This window comes from Schizosaccharomyces japonicus, assembly GCF_000149845.2.
Source record: "Schizosaccharomyces japonicus yFS275 unplaced genomic scaffold supercont5.2, whole genome shotgun sequence".
NCBI classification, from domain to species: domain Eukaryota; kingdom Fungi; phylum Ascomycota; class Schizosaccharomycetes; order Schizosaccharomycetales; family Schizosaccharomycetaceae; genus Schizosaccharomyces; species Schizosaccharomyces japonicus.
Window position 1 is genome coordinate 952084 of NW_011627861.1, and position 22610 is coordinate 974693.

Genomic DNA, 22610 nt, shown 5'->3' on the forward strand with positions numbered 1-22610 from the left:
TCTTCGGGTTGTAATGAATTGCATTTTGTGAAAATAGACTTTGAGGTTTTAGGGGTGTGTGAGTGTGATAAGTAGTAAGTGTAAATTTTGGGATTGATGCTTCGGCTCGCGAGCTGGGTGTTTGTATGCGATAAAAAATGTTAGAGCTATATTTTATTTGCTATTTCGGCGAGATTTTACGGGATGCTCTCTGCCTCCCCAACTCTTCCCATTTCTGTTTGCATCCTGACTACGGGCTTTACACGGTTTACGTTTCGGCTAAAGTCGTGTGAGCAAATCAAAAATGTGTTTTTGCCGATCCGTGTTTTGACTCGCTTACGCAGATCAAAGTATAAGAGGATCAGTGATCTGCAAAACGAGCGAAGCACGGATCGACATGGTGGTGGTGATTATGAACGGCTAAGGAGGTGAAACGCAGGAAGAGAAATTGGTCGAGGATCGTCGTCAGTAAGGCGCTACTTTTTTTTCTGGGTGGCAATAGAGCGATTTTGGAAGGCCATCATACTTCCAATGTACTGACAAAGATACTCGCTCTCACGGCTGATGCTTTCGGACTCGTGCTTGTTGCGATCAATTTCATCCAAAAGTGCTACAGGGTTAGAAGACACGAAAAAAACGTGTAATGCTGCATACCTTCCAGCTGTTTTTGCATTTCGAGCGATTTCCTGAATCGTCAGCTGAATGTATTTACCGTAAACCGTACTGTTCGAGCGTTTCACGAGGCAGAGAGTCCGTACTCATCCTTAATTGGGAGTTTTTTGAAAGTGGGGAAGTCAAGGAGCGATGCTCTCTTGGGAGGCAATAGACTTTGGAGCCTTACCGCGGCACATGTCATAGGTGCGCGGGGAAACGTATTAGCCTCGGAAAACGAGCGGGACATCCGCGGGAGTGTACTTAACAGAAACAAAAGGTTAACGAGAATAGCAGCATGAAATTGGCATTTGCAACGGCTTCCACCAGAGAGGCTTCTATTTGTAGTCGAAAGCGTTAAATTACATGGCGAAATTTTGTTCTTTTTCGAAGAGGTATAGATGGTACAAGAAAAGGAAAGCGAGAAAGTGTGTCCATATGTAGCAAAGTTAAGAAAAGGGAAGACTCCTGTGGTATAAATTCAACACTGTACTAAACATTGTGTAGAGTGTCGTGCATTTTTTTGTCACTATGCTCATGTTTTTTTAGTTGCGTTCGTGAGTGCGTTATTGGGTATTGTTTGCGGGAGGTGCAGTCTTTGACTGATCCTGTTCCGGTTCAGTCTCGTGTTCTTGTTCGGTCGTTTGACCGTCTGCGTCGTCCACGTCTTCTTCTTCCATCACATCGTCTTCTTCTTCGACCTCCTCCTCTTCCTCTTCTTCTTCTTCTTCCTCAATTTCTCCTTCAACTTCTTCTTCCTCCTCCTCCATTTCTTCGTCTTCTTCTTCGGGTTCCGCGTCCCCTTGGGCAGGGGGTGCATCGTCAAAGTCTGGGTTGTCCCATTGAATGTTGAAACGGGTTACCCGAGGCTTTTCAGCCAAGATGTTTCGCCAAACTTTGTCGACATCGACCTTGATTTTTTTCACTTCTGATTCCTCCATTTCTTGCAGGTCAACACCCTCCATTTCGTTGTTGACGTAGTAGCCGACACGTACAAATTCATTTTCCTCATAAGCACATGACAATAAAATGACCGTAACGCCAAGGAGATCTGTTAGCTGGGGAAGAAGGTCAATGTTTGGAGGGTCTGCTTCAAACACAAACTTGTTGACTCCAATAGGAATGGGTCCGACGAGTAAAGTATCCAAAATTTGGTCATAACTTTGAGACGTAGCACTGCCAACGTATGTCAGTTTCCATTCCAAATCGCTTTTTAATGGTTCCAAACACTCGAATGTAATTTCAAATTGGTAAGGATCCAAAAATTTTGCAGGATTGTTCAACACATTAACAGAAAGAATGTTGACAATAGACATTCTTTATAAGGAATTAATTGATATAGAGAAACCGTGAAAGAGGTTGCCTGATTTGTTGTAACGTGTAAATTATGGTGTTTTAGGGTATATTTTTTTTTAAATTCGGAATTAACTTCACGTCTCACTGCAAAGGTGTTGATCGTGGACTTGCACTTGTAAAAAAGCAAGGGCAGAAAAAAAAGTGGTTCGTAATATCATTGAGAATTGCTCTTGACATATTGCTTATAAACTCTGTACGTGAGGATTACTCGTGTGACAGTTAAGCAGTGCCAAGAAATATCATCGAAACTACTATCTAAACAAATTTCGTGTGTATTCAATTAAAAATTGTTGTACCCTTAAATTGTACACTACTAAGAATGAAAATTCCAGCGTATTGGAAGCCCTCTGTCCCTTGTGATACGAGTCTTCACCCCTGTCCTAACGTTGCTTCAGTTGTCGTTGACTGTTTTTGGAAAGTCATTTTAGAACATGAAACCTGTTATGATGGAAATGTGTTCGAGGAGAAGCTGCTTGAGATCGTACACCATCCCGAACGGACAAGTTCAGTGTTAATGCGCACTGATATTTTGTCGGACGAACAATTGGACAGCCTCGAGAAGGGTTTGGAGAATTCGGAAGTTTCTATTGATGGTTTCGTTCTTCGTCGGAAATTGCATCGCCGTCTCGTCCCCAGAAATCCATTTATCGATAGAAAAATGACACAGAGCGTCTTTGTGTTCCATGAGGATATCGCCGGAACGGAGAAAACAGCACAACCAAAACGCATTGTACTCTTTGTTCCTGATTTAGATGAACAGGCAGAAGGATTGTACCAAAACTTGCCGTACTACCATCCACCGGTAGCTGCTGTGGCCTGGATTTTTGAGGGACCGAAGATTAAGCTCGCATATAACATTCCAACCTCAATTCCCACAAATCCGGAGGATCCACTTGTCTATCGATTGGGCCGCACTGCTAACGCTCTGCTTCTTATTCTTCATCGTCACTGTAAGGGTTTTGTTGAAGGTTACAAAAAACGTATGCATCATGATACAGTTGTAGAACGCAATGCTTTCCAAGACACATATGTGGACTTGAAAACTCGTTATGCAAGAAAGCTTGTTGCGGATTGGGTTGAGCGCACTGATCCCAAAAAGCATGTATTTGAGGATCTTGCTATTGCCGCTTTTCTGATTGAGCTTTGGAAACAAAGGCCAGAAACTAGTGATAAGAAAAATTTCTCTTTTGTTGATATTGGCTGTGGAAATGGATTACTCGTTCATATTTTGATTAGCGAAGGCTATAAGGGATATGGATTTGATGCCCGTGAACGAAAATCTTGGGCTATATTCCCTGACAATGTAAGGGAGTGTCTGCGTGAAAACATTTTGGTTCCACATTTTTTGCCTCAAGCGGATGCATTAGAAACATTAAGAAAAGAAAATGAGGAAAACGCTTTCGTGAAAGTTCATAATGGAAAGTTCGCTCCGAATACCTTCCTCATCGGTAACCATTCAGATGAATTGACACCGTACATACCTTTACTGGCTGCTTTAACTCCAAATTCTGGTTACATTTCTATTCCTTGTTGTATATATGACTTAGCTGGTGCGAAAGTCTCATGGGATTTACCGAAGCCACGTAACCCGGATCATGCTGGTCGTTATGCTAGCTATGTGGAATGGACCCGGCAACTGGCGGAACAAACTGGATGGGAAGTAGAAATTGAACCCTTAAGAATTCCTAGCACTCGAAACTATGCACTTATTGGCAGAAAGTGTGATTTGCATGAGAGAGAAGACGCTTTAGATCAAATTCTCAGTACCATTCAAAAAAATCACGGTGCAGAAGGCTTTCTTTCGCGTGCAATTAAAGTGATATCTACTAAAGAACGTGGACATTAGTATCTAGATACATAGACTATTCATTTATTGGATATTCCGGCTTTCATAAAGCCACGACTTTTGTTGACTTTCTAACAGCAATTTGTTTGTTTACGGCGCGTTCTATGTATGCCCTACCCTAATTTTGACCGATGTGACTATTTTTGAGGCGTATTAATACCTGCAACTAAACGTGTCAGAAACCATACAAGTTCAACAATTGGCAAGTTGGCCAACTGCTGTGAGCTGGTGCTTAGCATCGGCCGGCGTGTGTTGGTAGACATGCGAATCGTTGATAGATAATGCCAGCGTATCTGCCAGCCTGAAGTTTTCTAATGAAGACGTTGGTTCGTAAGTCTCGGCGACATTATTTGTTATCGTATCCTTTTCTATTCTAGTTATGTGTCCGTGTTCGGTGGCATTGTCAATATCAATAATGAATGTTTATGATTTTGTTTGCATTTTTCGTGTGGATTTGTCTCGGGTTCTTTTTCGTTTGGAATTGGTGGATTGGGGTAGATTAAGCCGTTGGGAAGTTTGTTTCTGAGGCTTGGGTGTATAGGACTACATTATTAACTGGATTGTGAAACATTGGTTCGCCATGCGTGTTACCGTAATTTTCAAGGGAGGTTTTATTGTTGTCAAGTAATTCATATATAAAACGAATAGGGCTACGGGTAAATATATGCTTCAAATTTGGATACGAGGAATATATATCTAGTATTATCACTCATCGCCGAGCCTGCGCCATTCTTTGCTTAACGTCTTTGAATGATATGGGGTTGACAAAACTTCCTAATGTCTACATTACTATTTTATTTTATGAGTAAAACTTATAACACATTGAGTACAGAGTGATGTAGCAGACACTCTAGAACTTTGCTTGATACAAATGAAAACTTTTGGATTCGAATGTACGCAAGAATAATTTTAATGCGTATATTTTGTATCCGGAAGCTGGATAATAGTCAATATCGTAAACGTACTATATCATAACATATCTGTATTTAATATAGGTTTGCTACAACAGATCTTGAGTTTCTTATAAGATGCGTATCATTCAATTTTGTGAAACTGATATATTATGATACGGGTCGGACATTTTTTGAAGTGTTGAGTTGAAACACATGGTTTTGGAAGCGCTTCCACCTAAAAAGTACACACGCCTAAATTACACGTGATGAAGTTTGCTTTACAAATTAATATTTTCTAGAGTTCAATTTTAAGATAGTTTTATTGTAAAAAGAATGGTTACACGGCCCACAGGACCGTTGCAACGGACATAATCGAGAAGGTTGTTCGTTTCTTTCCGAAGCGGAATTATCAGAACGACCTTCTTCCACTCAACGATTATCGTACTATACACTAAAACCTCTCCGATAAATGTTTCAGTTATTATTAATTAGTACATACTATATAACAAAACATGCTGTACTATTGATATACCTACCAGACTTAATTTTTTTTATTACATGTTAAATCTATAAACTATTTCTTTTTAGATATCTGGTCCCTGGTTGACTCGGTATCTGCGTTAAAATGCATTCAAGAGTATATAACCAATGGTATTGATTGCCTAGAATTGACCTTCTTTATTTTGAATAACTTGACGTTCTCGTTCCTGGTTTTTTATAAATAAGAAAGTAGTTCGGAGTTTCAAGAATAGTTTAGGTATATTAAATCAATCATGTATTCATCGAACAAGGTAAGTATGTCACTGTTCAGATTTGAGAGTGATCTCGCCGATGTTATTACCATATTTACCTTACCTTATATCCAGACATCACACATCAATGACAAGAAACTTCAACTACTAATAATTCGGAGAAGGCTGTCGAAATAGAAGGGTTATCGTAAATTATCACTTCAACTGTTTTCTTAATAAATATGTATTAACAATTGATATGAATATTCCTTTTATTTAGGCTACTTATATCTTTATGAAACCCAACTGGGCAGCGAGGCCTATTAGTGTAGTGGTTAACATACCTCTTTCGGGTTCTACCCCCTTCGGGAATAGAGGTGATCCCTGGTTCGAATCCTGGATAGGCCCGTTACATTTTTGCTTTCTATATTTTTAACCGAAGCATTGGAAGGCTTTTCTTCATTTCCTTCAGTTTAATACTAGTCATTGTGCTTTGAATCACTTTGCTATAAAACATCTCGGCAAACCTCGCTAATGCTAAAAATACAGAACAGTTAATGTTTTCTATAGATTGTAGACTCGTGAGGAAGATGAATATTACATGAAATGCCCTATGTCACATTCAAAATAACCATTCTTGTAACAAATATAGTGACTTGTATTTATGGTGGGCTTGCAAATGAATAATGTATAATATATCACCGTAAATTGACTATCAAGAATGGTAAACTAATGTAACCCTGTAAAAAAGTTATCAGAATATGAGAAAATACAATTATTTCTCCTTTTACTCGTTTGAGTTGTTTTATTCTAAACATTAATATGAGGTAAGTCGTAGCGAACACCGAACCACCTTCATTCGCTACGCAAAAAAACGCCTCACAGACCATTCTTTCCTCTTCTCACCTTTTCTTAACTGAGTTCACGGCGAACTTGTTTTAGGCACGCCGTCATTTACAAATATAAAGATTAACGGGACTCTACGTTCACCTCTATATTCTTACATTACTGTCTCAGATTTAACGCAAAAGCAAATTTAATAGAAGTTGCATCTCACTCTCAAAATTATAACTTCAAAATGGACGGCTTCACAGATATTAGAAACCCCTTTAGTGTGGCAAATGTTTCCGTTGGGTCCTTGTTGATCCTCGGAGGTTTGATTGAAGTATTCTCGTTCCAGCTGTTCACAGTTTTGCTGGGTCTTTTTCTCGCCTTGTTTGGTTTCTTAAGTATCTACATGGAACGAACTGTGCCCAATGAAGTCTCTCAAAGTGCACCGTTCCTTCTTTCTTTGCTCGGCCGTGGAGGTTTCTATGTGTTCCTGGGTGTTCTCATGTCTACAATGGGCGGATTTCGCAAATTCCTTGGCATCATCATTCTTGCAGTCGGCGGTTTCTTTTCTGTTTGCCATTTCTCGCCAAACATGCGCGAGAAGGCACCTCGTAGCCTTCGTGACAACGAGTGGGATGATACTGTCGTTGATGTTTAAAGTCAGAACGGTTTTAAGGAATGCGACGATAATATGGCTCTATGTGACGAATCCATCCTTTGATATTATTTTCCTTTTTCCAAAATGAACTACGAGCCCTCACTTGTAGCTCTTTGTCCGACATTTCTCTGGCACAGTTGAGGAACACCGCTGAATATTCTGTAACCATTTGGGCCCGGTAGATGCTTACACCCAACTGGGTGTTATTTATATTATTTTACTTCATTTCCTTGTAAAAATGTATGCGCGCAAAAGGATGTTTTAGCATAAAGGGGGAATTCCATTCTCCCCGCGCTTTAAGTACTGAATCGCTAAACACATACAAGGTAGTCTGAGACTTAAACCTAATCAAGTAATTTTTACGTCTAGTTGTGATGGTCGGCTGAAAGTAACAGTGTTTGGGGTGGTGTATATGAAAGCAAGTACAAAAAGTCTCTAATACTTCTTAAACTAGTTTAATGAATTTGAACTTGTTGTTGACTTTGAGAATGATGAAATTGAATAAGCTGTTACATTAATTAAACAATCGCCACACTATTAACCTCCATTATTTATCTTTACAGCTTATAACTTCGTTATTGTATAAAAGCAGTACCTGTTAAAAGGATTTATTAATGGGCGAATTATATTATCTTTTGTATAAAGAGTTGGTGTGAGTTCTATTATATTACTTTTGACGCAACACCAATTACACTACACCATTAGTAAAATATGTCAGAACAGATGGAAAGTGGACGTCCAAGGGAATCTCGTGTTCCTGAACGCGAAACTGCTAGAAATGGCTATCGTTCCCAACAAAACCCGGATCGGAATTGGCACAGAGAAAGTGGATACATGAGAAAACGCGATTGGCATGACAATCGGACGAAAAATGATACAGACGAAAAAAACCGTTTTAACGATGAACACAGATACCACAGGAATTCACCACCTCGGCGATCATATGAACGTAGTAGTGGTCGTCGTCGAGAGCGAGATTGGAGTCGGGAAGGTGAACGCGAACATGATCGCAACCACAGCTCTTCACCCAGACGGCATCGCCGATCAAATCATGACACAGAGCCGCCAAGACTAAACAAAAAGAACGTAATTCCCGACGTACATCAAGAACCCAAGCGCAACGACAAACCTCCGGAAATTGAAACAGCAGCGCAACCGATTAATAATCAGCCATCAGACAACAAAAATGAAGAGACGTCACTTACACCTTCCGACGAATTAGAAGATGTCAGCGCCATCATGGGTTTCACATCTTTTGGAACTACAGCTGGCAAGAAACACGGTGACATTGGCGCCGTCTTCAAACAGAAAAAAACGAAATATAGACAATATATGAACAGAGAGGGTGGTTTCAATCGCCCTCTTGATCGCGAGTAATTTACTCCTGCGAAACCGAAAAAAAACAGAGAACACAATTACTATCCATCCTCGCTAACAGGCTCACAACACAAACCCAGAAAACCGTGTCTCACTCAACAAGCTGGCGTCTGTCACGTGCAACCCAATCCAGAAAAATGGACCCTGATCAACGATGAATGATCTGTCGCAAACTCTCCACATTTGCGATCGTCGGTTGAGAAAATCCCCACAATGCCGATCAAAGATCGCTTGTAAATCACCAATAGATTTTCATTGAGATCTACAAAAGTCGATCCCCAGTTTTTTAGAGCGAAAGTGTAATATCATCTAGTGAGCGACGGGGAAAATAGCAATTCATAATCCAACAACGCGTTAGGAAACCAAATGTTGCATTGCTTCTGTTCACAAAAACAGGGAATCTACTGCCCCAGGTTAACACGAGCCAGCGGCTTTGTGACTCTTTCTCCACTTCATTCCGAAGCATTAAGCTCAGAAAAATTATCCGATAACATATCTGATTGGCTAAAAAAAATTACTACAAGGTGGCGTTTCTTTTTTCGGCTTGATATTATGTCGAAGCATGAGATTGTTCATGTGATATACGGGTGAACGGAGACGTACAATTCAGGGCGACAAACATTGTTGTCCAACCAATTTAATAGTAAAAGCTCCGCCTCATTTTTTAGAGTACAACTGTTTTTTGAAGAAATGAATTACCCATCGTTAACATAATCGTTTTTTCGTTTTTTTAACTCGAAGGCCCAAAACTTGAATATCAGCGGCGCTTATCCCTTGCAATGATGTCATACATACGCTAAGAACGAATAAAAACTGCGGAAGTTAACAAGTTTTTCCGAAACAGCGGAGGCGAGCTGGAGACCTTGGGATTAAGCGAATTTCGTGAAAAGTTAATGAATGAATTCTCAAAAATAAGTTGGATATTACGGCTGTTTTGTTTTAGAAATAACTAAAAACGTAGTCTTTACATCAATTGCTATTTTTTTCGCTTGATTAAGTAATCGTTAGACGGCAGTCTGAGAAAACTATGAGCGTACTTGAGCGCCCGGCAAAAAATCTGCGACGATTAGTGATTGGTCAATACTATACGGGCTCCGCTTATCGCATGCACGGGGTGCAGAAAGGGCAACCAGTGGAAACATCCAGATCTATATCGGTGTTTTGCTGCCGTCATTTTTTGTATAAATAGGCACTCACAAATCCCCAGTTCACCACGAGTTTCACACACTCAATCAATTCAATGTCTATCCCTGCTACTCAAACTGCCGCTGTCTTCCACGAGCATGGTGGTCCCGAGAACGTTAAGTTCGAGGAGATCGCTGTTCCCGAGCCTGGTCAAGGTGAGGTCTTGGTCAACATCAAGTACACTGGTGTCTGCCACACTGACCTTCACGCCCTTCAAGGTGACTGGCCTCTTCCCGCCAAGCTTCCCTTGGTCGGTGGTCACGAGGGTGCCGGTATCGTCGTCAAGTTGGGCCCTGGTGTCACTCAACTCAAGCTCGGCGACCGTGTCGGTGTTAAGTGGTTGAACTCCTCCTGTGGCAACTGCGAGTACTGCATGGCCTCTCAAGAGTCTATCTGCCCCAACGCCAAGTTCTCTGGTTACCTCGTTGACGGTTCTTTCCAACACTACTGTGTTGCCAACGCCGCTCATGCCACCAAGATCCCCGAGTCCGTTTCCTTGGAGGTCGCTGCCCCCATCATGTGTGCTGGTATCACTGTTTACCGTGCCTTGAAGGAGGCCGGTGTTCACCCCGGTGAGTGGGTCTGCATTCCCGGTGCCGGTGGTGGATTGGGTCACTTGGCTGTCCAATACGCTCGTGCCATGTCTATGCGTGTCGTTGCTATTGACACTGGTGTCGAGAAGGAGGAGCTTCTTAAGAGCTTGGGTGCCGAGGTCTTCCTTGACTTCAAGAAGGTCCCCGACATGGTTGAGGCCGTTAAGGAGGCCACCAACGGTGGTGCCCACGGTACTTTGGTTCTTTCCACCTCCCCCAAGTCTTACGAGCAAGCCGCCGGTTGGGCCCGTCCCGGTTCCACCATGGTCACTGTCTCCATGCCTGCCGGTGCCAAGTTGGGCGCTGACATCTTCTGGTTGACCGTCAAGATGCTTAAGGTTTGCGGTTCCCACGTCGGTAACCGTCTTGACTCCTGCGAGGCTGTTGAGTACGTTGCTCGTGGCCAAGTTAAGCCCGTCTACAAGGTCTGGCCCTTCTCCACTCTCCCTGACGTCTACCACGCCATGCACGAGAACAAGATCGCTGGCCGTATCGTTTTGGACTTGAGCAAGTAAAAACATTTATGATAGAAGCAGTCGGTGAATGAAATTTAGATCAATGAGTTTGAAAACAACATCTTGAGCCTAGTAGCAGGGACAGAGCTGGTATCTCTTGTTGTCCCTTGGTAGCTATTTGTTATTATTCCTTTTGAATTGGACTGTGTGATCGTCTTGATGATCATCCTGTGCGGCGATCGGCGTATTTATACCTTGCAAATCAGGGATCTGTGACCGTTGTCGATCACGTAATCTTTTCACACAGTTTTGGTACTGCGATCATCGTGGATCGTCGGATCCCAAAGATCGCCATCTGGAATGATCTTCAGTACATCTAGTTGGACAAACACAGTGCACGTGTCAATGCCCCCACACTATCTCCATTTGCCTCCGTACGTACCGTTAGAGAAGCGCAGCCGAACTCATCCCCCGTAGATAGTGAGTGAGGAAACAGTACACCACCGTAGGAACCCGACCAAGTACAGCATTCAATTTATGAAGCCCCGAAAGATCCTGCTTATGGGACTTCGCCGAAGCGGCAAGTCATCCATCCAGAAAGTTGTTTTCCATAAATTGCCTCCGAATGAGACGCTATTCTTAGAGTCGACAAGCAAACTAACAAAAGACCATATTTCGTGAGTGATGCATTAATTTCAGTTAACAAACTGAACCACAAGAATATTCTTTACTAACGTGTGTAAGGTCTTTTATTGATTTTTCTGTGTGGGACTTTCCTGGCCAGGTTGATGTTTTCGATACAGCGTTTGATTTTGAAAGCATTTTCAATCAAGTCGGTGCCTTGGTGTTTGTCATTGATGCCCAGGACGATTATTTAGAAGCACTCTCGCGGTTGTATATAACAATTTCCAGAGCGGTTGCTATCAACCCACAAATATTTATAGAGGTTTTTATTCACAAGGTTGATGGTCTTAGCGATGACTTTAAGATCGATACACAGCGCGATATACAACAACGTACGCAGGATGAGCTTTCGGATGCTGGCCTAGAGAATGTCTCGCTTTCTTTTCATCTCACGTCCATTTTTGATCATTCTATCTTTGAAGCTTTCAGTCGTGTTATTCAAAAACTGATTCCTCAGCTTCCGGCACTTGAGAACCTTCTTAATATTTTTTGTTCAAATTCTCTTGTGGAAAAAGCATTTCTATTTGATGTATACTCCAAAATTTATGTTGCTACAGATAGTAGTCCCGTGGATGTCCAAAGTTATGAAATATGTTCGGATGTTATTGATGTGATATTGGACTTTGGGTCTATCTACGGTACTTCTAATTCTTCAAAACCCACAGATGACAGTGAAGCTATTGCTCAACGCTACCCAATTGATGAAGCATCTTCGGTCATCCGCCTGTCGACTGGTTTGGTCCTCTTTCTGCGTGAGGTTAACCAGTTTCTTGCTCTCGTTTGTATTATTCGGGCAGAGAATTTTGAGAAGTCTGGTCTTGTTGAGTACAACGTGCAATGTTTCCAGAAGGCAGTCCAAAAAATATTCCAATTGTAATAAAGAAATAACGTTTCACCGCGGAAATGAAGCATTTTATTTAATACGAGTAATGCCCTGGAACTGGCCTCTGTTTCTATACTGTGTTACGTTGACTGAGCTTCGCATACCGTGTTGGAACAGAGTTGGACTATTATTTATTATCAATGTTACAGGTATTTTATGCTCACTAGGAGTTTGTATGTAAACTGAGTGAGGACCATTACAGCTATTATTTTTCTCTTAATAATTTGAGAATGAAATAAGCCATTTTAACAAATTTGTCGAATAAGAAATGGAATGAGTGTTTAGGATTGATTATGGTAACTTGATGTATTTCGGTTACTTCAACTCTTGGAAATCACTTGATAATCATGGCTTTTGGAGGTATGGTCTTTAATTTTGTTTTTTAGTTGAGAAACGCTTGTCCTCAAATTTATTGAAGAAACATTTAATTATGTTTACATTAATGCATATAATATTCTCTTTAATGTTCCAAGTCGCTGTTGGTAAAAACTCCAGTGGTTTAGTACGTAAGGTGCGAACATATAAGCGTATCCCCAATAATTGTAGATTTAATTCACACAGTGTACATGCTCAATCACTTAATTCAAAAGAAATTAGTAAGAAAAGAGCCGTAGAGAAGTAGTTTTTTCCTATTGGCTTTAAGTAAATTTAAAGAACATCAATCAGCCTTATTAAGAGAGTATTAACTTTAAGCACAATGATAATGTTAACGGAGATTTGGTATAATTAGAAACACAAATAAAGAATAGTTTTCTCAGAACTCAATCTTACTTAAACTGGAATCTTGTTCATAACATAAAATACCGTTGGTATGAATAATTCACATTATTATTTTTTTATTGAGCTCGAGTTCAATGTTGCAAACAATATCATGTTTATTGTTCTACTCCAAGTATTTCGTGTTAAACAGTTTATATATTTACTAATTACCTTAATCGTTGTCCTCACGTGGTCATTTCCAATACGCTATCTCTATCTAGTAGTGAGCAAGTAACTAGATATGAATAATGGATGACTTGTTTTATATATGCTCGATAGCTTAGCCATTGAATGAACTTTGCGTAAATTTCGTTCAATTAGTTTACGGACAAATTCATTCAGTGGTACCCTATCAATAGCAGTTTGCTAGGAAATTTTCTGATGAAATGTAAAGATTTATTAATCCCATTTCTACAGCACACCAACGCCTGTGTTTTAACCATTTGGAGTCAAAACACGGCACTAAAACCGCAACAAAAAGGCTAAAAGAACACGGATGCATCAGCCGGGAGTCGAACCCGGAGCTAATGCTTGGAAGGCATTGATGTTACCGCTACACCACTGATGCTTTAGTGATGTGTTAGCAGCGTAGTTCAATATATAAAGGTATAATGAACGTACTGGTCACTAAGACTTCGTAAATGAGTATTACGAACAAGGAGCTATGGAGAGAAGGGGTCTTATTGACCAGTTTAGTATTCGACAACTTATGAATTGTGTTTCAAAAAAACCTTTTGTGTTGGTGTGACTGTTGTGATTAGGTATTCTGGAAAGATAAAATAATGCAAGTTGTATATAGGCTCTGACACAATACGTCAACGGAGGTTTTCAATATTAGTTGGAGTCGAGTGTTGCTCAGTAGTTGGACTGATCGTTTACCGGGAAAAAGTTTTAGGTTGAGAATGTTGTAGAGAATATTAGGTAGTGTCGGTGACAACTAATTCTTAGACCAGAGTTCCAAACTTGGAATCTGGAATTTTGCCAGCGAAGGTTTGACTATTACTCATGGTGCATTATAATCAATATAACTATTCTAAAAAAATTTTACGATGATAAGTTATATCAAAAATGAATACAAAGACCGGACGTTTTATCAATAGCGATACAATTTTTGTTTTATTTTGCTGATCTTGCTTTAACCAACTGATTTTCAAAAACAAGTTCGTATAAGCATGAGAACTATGGGTCGGACACAACAAAAATACTATGTCTTATTATAACAAAGTTATGAGTTTTTGAATAATTTTTACTAGTTAACATTTGATTTTTTCATTTATTTTAATTAATAACAAATATCTCAATTCAATAGTAATACTCTTTGCACACTGCGAGTAAATTGAGCACTTTGACTTTAGTTTGTATTAAGTTTTCGCAACCATCAATTAAGGTTATAACGGCTGAAACCTTATCTGCCAACACTTCGAGTGCATACGTTTAGCGTTGTTGAAGACTATTTGAGTAAAAATACTAGGCAGCTATAATAATGTCATTTTCTTTGAACAAGTTTCTGGAATAATACTCATAATTAATTTCTTTAATTTGAGGTAGGAGAATAATATAGTAAGTAGCATTAACATCAAAATCAGTTTGATTCAATATAAATACTTGCGATGTTTCAACGGAAATATCCATTGAACAGTACCTGTTTCTTTCAATAGCAACCTTCAGAAATTATTGCGCGTTTTAAAGAAGGAAGTCATTCATTATTTGAAGCCTAAATATATTCGAACTCGAACCTTGACGCAGTGTCTCAAGCAGCGATGCCCGAGTGGTCTAAGGGGGCAGATTTAAGTTGGCTGGATGGTCAATGGAAACTCTGCTGTTGATGAACGCGCGAGTTCGAACCTCGCTCGCTGCAGTATTCTTGTTTTTGCTTTGATTTATTCGCATAAACGGTTGGCATATCATGCTGTAATGTGTTAAATTGAGTGATTTCAATCTCAGTATAGGACTTTTGACAAGCACGCTCCCGTCTGTTAATCAAGTTTTTGAGCAATTTACTATTGTTCTGCCTTCCCGATAGTAAATTTAAGACGCAAGTGTCCAACATTATGAGTGTCTTGCAGAAACATAACAAATTTCTAAGAGGGCAGCAGCCAAATAGAGTAAAAATAAATTGACATAAGGGCTGAAAGAAGAGAATAGCTGAAGATAAAATACTTAAGGTACTAATGATAGTTCGCCCGTCTCACTTCCAGATGAATTCAACAAATAACATCTGAATTATATTAGGTAAAGGTAGTATTAATTTAATGAATGACTAACCACGACTTAGTTATCCTGCTATGTTCTGCAAAAACAGCAAACGGTCTTCGTTAGACCTTGTTGGTTACAATTCACAGAATGTATCTAATATGTTGGATTTACTTAGAATTGCTTATGGCTCGCTGATCATAAACCTTAATCCATGTTTGCGAAATTGAATGTAATAAAAACAGAGTAATTACTGTTTAAGCCTACAATTGCAAGATACGTTCAACAAAGCATTTTTTTAGTTTCTATGATCAATGTAAAAAAGTTTACCTAGTCGCAATATATAACAAACAGTCAGTCTCAATCACTCGCTGTTCAACAGAACCAAAACCTTATTTGGAAGCGCGAAAGACTAAACTTTGGATCTTACAGAAAGAAGACTAACCACGATAACTACTGTTTAAAGCCTTCATTAATAAGTACAGAAGCTCTCTAATCAAATTTCTGCTTCCACAGTCTCTTAGTTCCCCAATTCTGATGCACGTACGCTTCAAGCAAAAGCGTATGAAATTTCATTGGAATAAGACAGGACAGGTTGCATTCCTCAAGGGACAAAAAGCTAGGAGAAACAAAATCTCATGAACTTCGTCACCAGCAGGACTTGAACCTGCGCGGGCATAGCCCATTAGATGCCAGAACGTATTCAAGTCTAACTCCTTAACCACTCGGACATAGTGACTCATCTTGCCAAAAACTCGGGTATGTACTATGCATTATTCAAATTCGGAAAATTGCCAATTCTTCATCAGCGCACTCTATGTGCAATAAAGTCCGCGTAATCGCTTATCCCACGCCACTACCACTTGGCCATAGGCTGGCCGGGACGGCTCAGTTCGGCTCGGCGGTGGCTATCAGCTGACATATTTCTCCGAACCAGCCCGCCCAAGGGTATAAAAGGCTTGATGTCCGCACCATTCCAACGTCACATCTGCATATTCCATCAGATTCAACAAATAAACATGGGTGTTCTCGATATCGTTCCTACTGGTGTCATCACTGGCGACAACGTCTTGAAGTTGTTCACTTACGCTCGTGAGCACGGTTTCGCTCTCCCTGCTATCAACGTCACCTCCACTTCCACTGCTATTGCTGCTTTGGAGGCTGCTCGTGAGGCTCGTTCCCCCATTGTCCTTCAATGCTCCAACGGTGGTTCTGCTTACTTCGCCGGTAAGGCCTCCTCCAACGAGGGCCAAAAGGCTTCCATTGCTGGTTCCATTGCTGCTGCTCACTTCATCCGTAGCATTGCTCCCTTCTACAATGTTCCCGTTGTCCTTCACTCTGACCACTGTGCCAAGAAGCTCCTTCCCTGGATGAACGGTATGTTCGAGGCTGACGAGGCCTACTTCAAGGTTCACGGTGAGCCCCTTTTCTCCTCCCACATGCTTGACTTGTCCGAGGAGCCCAAGCCCGAGAACATTGCTCAAGTTAAGGCTTACTGCAAGCGTGCTGCTCCCATGAAGATCTGGATCGAGATGGAGATCGGTATCACCGGTGGTGAGGAGGATGGTGTCGACAACTCTGGTGTCGATCACACCCAACTTTACACTACCCCCGAGGACATCTGGGATGTTTACCGTGAGCTCTCTGAGGTCACCCCCTACTTCTCCATTGCCGCTGCCTTCGGTAACGTCCACGGTGTCTACAAGCCCGGTAACGTCAAGCTTCAACCCGCTCTTTTGGGCAAGCACCAAGAGTACGTTAAGGCTCAATTGAAGACCAACAACGTCAAGCCCGTCTTCTTCGTCTTCCACGGTGGCTCTGGTTCCTCCGTCGAGGAGTTCCGTACTGGTATCAAGAACGGTGTTGTCAAGGTCAACTTGGACACTGACACCCAATACGCTTACCTCGAGGGTATCCGTGACTACATCTTGAACAAGAAGGACTACCTCATGGCTCCCGTTGGTAACCCCGATGGTGCCGACAAGCCCAACAAGAAGTTCTTCGACCCCCGTGTCTGGGTCTTCGAGGGTGAGAAGACCATGACTAAGCGTATCAAGAAGGCTTTGGAGGACTTCTATGCCACCAACACCTTGTAAGCTGCAGGAATGATTGTAAATTAGATCAATAGAGGATGTGTTATAGAAACTTTTCAGGGTGGGTGTGTTGATTGTTGATAGGTGGCGACCATTCTTATTGAATAAATATCTTTCCTTCAAGTCGTTTGTCTGAATTGTCTTTAATTTTAAATTGTAGGTTCGTAGTGCTCACGCACTGTGACTTTGTGAGCGGTTACCCTGTGATCTGGGCCACAGTATTCAAATTTACTGTAATGGTCTTCATGATTTTGACCAGGGTAATTAGCTAGATGAACGCTCGCAAACCTTTTTTAGTCTTCGCCAAAAATATAACTGGTCGATAGTTCTTTTTTGTTTTAATGCGAATGGATCGTATTGCACTTTTTCTTCTATAAGCTTTATGAATTGAGACATATATACTACACATATGAATCCATTTGATAGGCTAGCGTGACACTGGTCCCATGGATGTTTCGCCGGCTTCAGTAAGTCACCGCTACAATGATGCATATGCATGTTATCTTTAAGTATTGATAAGACAAATAACTGTTTACATTATGGATAGTATTTTTCTTCCTCAAAAAGGTCGTATCTTCTGCGCTAAATTTGATTAGCTGTGCTATCATTTATATTGATTTTCTTAACTAATTTATAAGAACTAATACAAAACCAAATTGGACAAAGAATGTAACCACAATTTCCTGTCATTCAAAATGATTGACATCGGTTAAATCAGTAAACGTGAAAGCTCGTGGGAATAAAAGGGATAAAAATATTAGTGCGGACGAGCTAACTAATAATCATCCTAGCTACACGAGCTGCATATGAGATTAAGAAGCATTTCAGTCGAAAGCGATATACTAAGTTGTGTGTGAACTTGGTGTTTCCAATTGAAAGAGTTATTTGGAAAGCTTACTTGAGATAGTGGTTGAACATCAAGCAAGCCAAAAAAGTGTACTCTAATACTTCGTCCTCCTCAATAAAATGCATAGGTAGTCAGATTAAGTACCATTGAGCAATAAGTGGACTGTTTATAGATTAATTAATGTTTTAACTTAAGCGTTCCTTGTAGCCTTAGTAACCAACTAAGCCTTATTTCTTAAGCATCTGTATAAACAGAAATATTTGTCTTATACTACATTCAAACGATTATAATTAATAAAATGATTACTACATTTGATCTATTTATAATGACGAGTTAGAAAGTTTCTGGAAGCAGCTACTTAGTCAGTGCTTAGACTTTTCCTATCATTTCGTCTTAAACGTTCATCAAATGCACTACGGCTATTTTTGTTTAGGGAAAATGCTTACTCTTTGGTTTGTCCATTAGTCGGACATGATGTACAGTTTCATTTTGTTATGACTTCTGCCAGAGTGGCCGTTTTTCGAGCCTAGATGTTGCTTTAATCAATTCATGACCGTAAAAGACCGCTATAAACGATATCCAGTTAAGTATTTTGTAACTATTTATGCTTACTATTAGTGTTTAACGGATATTTCTGTAGACTTATCGCAAGTATGCATGTTAATCAAAACTGCTTCTAACTTCATCATATGAATTATATCATCGTTTCCCATTGCATATCGGGGAGGAATCGATTTGCAAGTCTCTATACTTGTAACCAAATAGCTATCTCGAAAGAACCCATTCAATGCCAGTCAACAATTTTCACTCATCTTTGGGTGAAGATACTTACTGCACCAAAGTTCTAAACCATAAAATGTCCCAGGTTCGGATCACACATTTAAATCCATACGTGATATGCAGTTTGGCCGAAAGTTGTTAAACACAATACTCCAGATGCCTAGTTTAGAACTCCGGTCTAGATATCCGTCCTCCACTGTCACAACAGTGTAAAAGACCCCAAGTAACATTCAGATAGCCGCCGAGCAATAAACTGATTAATATAATATTCAACTAAAACGTTCTCTAAACTAGAAACTTTCTCTCCTGTCAAACGATTAGTCCATCTAGTAAGCGACATTCGTTTAAACTAACACTGAGCTCCGTTATAGAGCAAGAAAGTTCCCGTGGCCAAGTTGGTTAAGGCTTCATGCTTATATGGTACACCTCCTGCCAGGTATGCTACGTGAAAATCGCGAGCTCGATCCTCGCTGGGAGCATAGCTTTTTGTTTTGTTTGCGTGAAACGGCTGTGGTGCATCGGCATATGATGGTGCATGATTTTGGCCTCTTCTGCTGGCGATTGGGATGAAACAAAACAAGCCAGCACCAAGTCTAGCTAGTATCTATGATGTGTGTGCTGTTCAAAGAATGTTATGTTGCCTCGTATACGTTATTTAATTACCACTAACTATGTTAGCAACCATGTTAGGAGTAATCATTTAGTACAACTGAATATGAACAAGAATCAACAAGTGGAACAAGAAGTGGGGGAGCAAGGAGCAATGCTATATAATAGGCTTAGAAAGGCGACTTTCAAGCTGTAATGGCTCAGATGGAGAGACAGTCCCTTCGTCACCTGGTGGGGTGGTGTGCACGGGTTCGAGTCTCGCTGTTGATCCTCTGATTCCCCTACGGACTCTGGCGGGCAGCTGCCAGCAGCCGAGGGGATTAAACACGGGGCCACCGGCAGAGGTTGGCAACAACGCACGTCAACCCCGGGTCAGAGGCAGTGCGACAGCGATAGGATTCACTCGAGCCGTCGCAGCAGGGAAGGGGGTCTCCACGTCTTTTTGCTGCTGTCACCGATGTTAAACAGTGGACAGCAAAGCGAGTGCTGCAAGCGGGTACGCATGCTAAAAGAGGGAAATCGTGTGTGTGTATGTTTGTGTATGTAGTAATAGTAAGTGGTAATAAGTGATAATAAGTAATAGTAATTTTCTGATGACCACTATATAAACTATAACAAAGTGCAATGTTCAGTGGAGTGCGAGGTAGGAGAGTGGAACTCCGACGGGCTCATAACCCGTAGGTCCCAGGATCGAAACCTGGCCTCGCAACCTTTTTCCCTTTTTTCATTTTTTGGCGTGCACACATCATTGGCTGCACGCAGAGCAGACCGGCAGTAAAAAGAAAAGGAGCTGGACACACTGGGGATTGAACCCAGGACGACTCGCATGCAAAGCGAGCATGCTACCACTGCATCATATGCCCTCCGCTGTTTTATTCTGTTTGTTGTGTTCTGTAAAGTGATTTGTTCTCTACAGTTAAGTAGTGTCTGTTAGTGTCTCTTGCAAGGAAGAATGGATTTCCTGTTCTTCTTCACTGATCCCGTCTGCTATTGGACTGTGTGCTGCTGTTCGCGCTTTCCGACGACAGGACCAAAACAGAGCGATGTAATGTCTCTCTAGAGCTGTTACCGCTCCGCTTTTCTCACAAATTAACGCAGACATTGCAAATCTCTCGAACGCTAGCAGCCCCACCCTTCCCACAAGATGCCGTACCTTACGGAAAGTGAGCATAAGACAAAATGAAATGAGTGCAATTGCAACTATGATGACTACAGGGAGTTTCTTTTCAATGAGCATCAGTGGTGTAGCGGTAACATTAATGCCTTCCAAGCATTAGCTCCGGGTTCGACTCCCGGCTGATGCATCCGTGTTCTTTTTTGCTTTATTCTTTTTGCACTTCTGGTGCCGTGTTATAATTATCAATGAATCACATTTTGTCCGTGCGTGCTGGAAACAGTACTACGTTGTTAATGTATCATTTATTTTCCTTTTTTCCTCTCTTTTTGGCGCTTTATATTATTCATTGTTATACTATCTAATAAGTGGAGGAAACCTAATATATTAAGTAATTTACTGTATCTTTGTAGCCTTGTATTTATTGTTATCGTTTCCTTATTTTCAAGTCTTAGTAATTCTGTGAAATTGGTTTATGATATTAGTTATAATTGTTCATCAAAAAATCCCCAACAAACAAAATAACAGTAATTGTTGTGTCAATAAAATGTTGCTCACTTCGAATTATTGCTTTGTCCGATATTACCACGTTTGGACTCAGCCGCCGGGTGCCCGCCTAGCCAACCACCATATCTCACATTCTCGAAAATAGGTTTACACCAGATCTGGGTTTACAAACGGCGTATCCGAGTTTGCTCTGACTTTCCTTAATATTCACATCTGTAACGACCTTTTCTGTGATTTCTTTGCATTTTTTCTTCACCATCACAGGATAAGCCATGGATACAGAAGACTTTACTCAAGTCGGTATAGCTGACCTTCCCAACCAACGCCATCGTATCGTGTCAAGAAACGGTACTTCCTTCACAATTTTATTATGCGGTGAATCGGGACTTGGAAAAACAACATTCTGTAACACGTTATTCTCAACTACACTTAAATTGCCTCGCGATGCTTCTAAACGTTTTGAGAAGCAGCTTCATAAGAATGTGGAGATTGAGGTTTCTAGAGCAGAATTGGAAGAAAAAAACTTTCATATGCGATTAACTGTTATTGATACTCCGGGATACGGTGACTACATCAACAACTCAGGATGCTGGGAATCTGTTTTAGAGTTTATTGAGGATCAGTACGAATCTTACATGCGTAGAGATCAACAACCTGATCGACGTAACATTGTCGATGCGCGTATTCACGCCTGTCTCTATTTTCTTCGTCCATATTGCAAAGGGATTAAACCTTTGGATTTGGAGGCAATCAAGCAACTATCTAAACGAGTAAACTTGATTCCTGTTATTGCGAAAGCAGATGTTTACTCACGAAGTGATCTCGCTCTGTACAAATCTCGGATAAAACAAGTCCTCGACGCTAACGACATTACAATATTTAAGCCCATTCTCGATGATGATGATCCGGTCATTTCTCGCCAAGCTCAAGCCATCATTAGTGCCATGCCATTTGCTGTTGTGGGAAGTCAAGGGAACATTGAGATGCCTGATGGCCGTATCGTGCGTGGACGAAAGTATCCCTGGGGAGTTGTAGACCTGGAAAACGAAGACATTGCGATTTCAAACCAACTTCGTAATTATTACTTCGTAACTGCATGCTTGACCTTATTCAAACAACTGAGGATCACTTTTACGAAGCTTATCGTCGAGAACAAATGGAGACTCGTCAGTACGGAGAGCCTAAATTTCGTAAAATTGACAACGCAAAGTTTAAAGAAGAGGAGGAACAACTTCGTCGTAAGTTTACCGAACAAGTTAGAGCAGAAGAGGCTCGTTTCCGTCAATGGGAACAACGTCTTATTGCTGAACGAGACCGCTTAAACAAAGATCTTGAAGCACAGCATTTCTTCATAAAACAGCTGGAACATGAAATTGAGCGGATTCAAACCGCATCTTCTCTTCGCAAGCGTTAGCGTTGTTTATATTTCTTTCTCTGTTATCTTTGCCAAATAACCCTGCTCTTCCACCGGCTTCAAGTTCGTGATCGGAGAGCGAGCATTTATGTTTTAATTGATATCCTTTTATGACCTCAACTAAATGAAAACTCTTAGTGAAATCCGTAGCTGAGCACAATATGTTTCACAT

General features: G+C 40.8%; 9 protein-coding genes and 8 non-coding genes across 17 annotated transcripts; 12 read left to right on the top strand and 5 right to left on the bottom strand.

The window, feature by feature from the left end:
• Nucleotides 1-118: 118 nt before the first annotated feature.
• On the bottom strand, nt 119-813 carry SJAG_03365 (hypothetical protein). The gene is made up of 3 exons (XM_002174481.2): nt 704-813; nt 634-665; nt 119-589 (listed from the first exon to the last, which is right to left on the bottom strand). Exons 1-3 carry the CDS (start codon nt 739-741, stop codon nt 456-458), a joined length of 204 nt encoding a protein of 67 aa, XP_002174517.1. The 5' UTR covers nt 742-813; the 3' UTR covers nt 119-455.
• Nucleotides 747-2131, bottom strand: SJAG_03366 (histone chaperone Cia1). Its single transcript, XM_002174482.2, has one exon. It carries the CDS (start codon nt 1944-1946, stop codon nt 1197-1199), a length of 750 nt encoding a protein of 249 aa, XP_002174518.1. The 5' UTR covers nt 1947-2131; the 3' UTR covers nt 747-1196.
• SJAG_03367 (tRNA methyltransferase) lies at nt 2115-4272 on the top strand. Its single transcript, XM_002174483.2, has one exon. The coding sequence runs from the start codon at nt 2306-2308 to the stop codon at nt 3830-3832; it is 1527 nt and encodes a 508-aa protein (XP_002174519.1). The 5' UTR covers nt 2115-2305; the 3' UTR covers nt 3833-4272.
• A 1501-nt stretch (nt 4273-5773) lies between these two features.
• SJAG_16092 lies at nt 5774-5864 on the top strand. Its single transcript has one exon. It is a non-coding gene; the product is annotated as a tRNA-Pro (tRNA).
• Nucleotides 5865-6071: 207 nt separating this feature from the next.
• Nucleotides 6072-7313, top strand: SJAG_03368 (COPI-coated vesicle associated protein). Its single transcript, XM_002174484.2, has one exon. It carries the CDS (start codon nt 6535-6537, stop codon nt 6943-6945), a length of 411 nt encoding a protein of 136 aa, XP_002174520.1. The 5' UTR covers nt 6072-6534; the 3' UTR covers nt 6946-7313.
• A 174-nt stretch (nt 7314-7487) lies between these two features.
• Nucleotides 7488-8707, top strand: SJAG_03369 (U4/U6 X U5 tri-snRNP complex subunit). Its single transcript, XM_002174485.2, has one exon. The coding sequence runs from the start codon at nt 7657-7659 to the stop codon at nt 8320-8322; it is 666 nt and encodes a 221-aa protein (XP_002174521.1). The 5' UTR covers nt 7488-7656; the 3' UTR covers nt 8323-8707.
• A 769-nt stretch (nt 8708-9476) lies between these two features.
• Nucleotides 9477-10615, top strand: SJAG_03370 (alcohol dehydrogenase Adh1; the record flags this gene model as incomplete). The annotated part of the gene is made up of 1 exon (XM_002174486.2): nt 9477-10615. The coding sequence occupies exon 1, from the start codon at nt 9563-9565 to the stop codon at nt 10613-10615; it is 1053 nt and encodes a 350-aa protein (XP_002174522.2). The 5' UTR covers nt 9477-9562.
• Nucleotides 10616-11018: 403 nt separating this feature from the next.
• Nucleotides 11019-12594, top strand: SJAG_03371 (Gtr1/RagA G protein Gtr2). The gene is made up of 2 exons (XM_002174487.2): nt 11019-11232; nt 11300-12594. The coding sequence occupies exons 1-2, from the start codon at nt 11093-11095 to the stop codon at nt 12114-12116; spliced, it is 957 nt and encodes a 318-aa protein (XP_002174523.1). The 5' UTR covers nt 11019-11092; the 3' UTR covers nt 12117-12594.
• A 784-nt stretch (nt 12595-13378) lies between these two features.
• SJAG_16093 lies at nt 13379-13449 on the bottom strand. Its single transcript has one exon. It is a non-coding gene; the product is annotated as a tRNA-Gly (tRNA).
• Nucleotides 13450-14635: 1186 nt separating this feature from the next.
• Nucleotides 14636-14739, top strand: SJAG_16094. The gene has a single exon. It is a non-coding gene; the product is annotated as a tRNA-Leu (tRNA).
• A 981-nt stretch (nt 14740-15720) lies between these two features.
• On the bottom strand, nt 15721-15813 carry SJAG_16095. The gene has a single exon. It is a non-coding gene; the product is annotated as a tRNA-Ser (tRNA).
• Nucleotides 15814-16031: 218 nt separating this feature from the next.
• SJAG_03373 (fructose-bisphosphate aldolase Fba1) lies at nt 16032-17304 on the top strand. Its single transcript, XM_002174488.2, has one exon. It carries the CDS (start codon nt 16037-16039, stop codon nt 17168-17170), a length of 1134 nt encoding a protein of 377 aa, XP_002174524.2. The 5' UTR covers nt 16032-16036; the 3' UTR covers nt 17171-17304.
• A 1870-nt stretch (nt 17305-19174) lies between these two features.
• On the top strand, nt 19175-19273 carry SJAG_16096. Its single transcript has one exon. It is a non-coding gene; the product is annotated as a tRNA-Ile (tRNA).
• A 767-nt stretch (nt 19274-20040) lies between these two features.
• On the top strand, nt 20041-20112 carry SJAG_16097. Its single transcript has one exon. It is a non-coding gene; the product is annotated as a tRNA-Met (tRNA).
• An 82-nt stretch (nt 20113-20194) lies between these two features.
• On the bottom strand, nt 20195-20266 carry SJAG_16098. Its single transcript has one exon. It is a non-coding gene; the product is annotated as a tRNA-Ala (tRNA).
• Nucleotides 20267-20636: 370 nt separating this feature from the next.
• On the top strand, nt 20637-20707 carry SJAG_16099. The gene has a single exon. It is a non-coding gene; the product is annotated as a tRNA-Gly (tRNA).
• A 589-nt stretch (nt 20708-21296) lies between these two features.
• On the top strand, nt 21297-22438 carry SJAG_03374 (septin Spn4; the record flags this gene model as incomplete). The annotated part of the gene is made up of 2 exons (XM_002174489.1): nt 21297-22194; nt 22242-22438. The coding sequence occupies 2 exons, from the start codon at nt 21297-21299 to the stop codon at nt 22436-22438; spliced, it is 1095 nt and encodes a 364-aa protein (XP_002174525.1).
• Between the last annotated feature and the right edge of the window lie 172 nt (nt 22439-22610).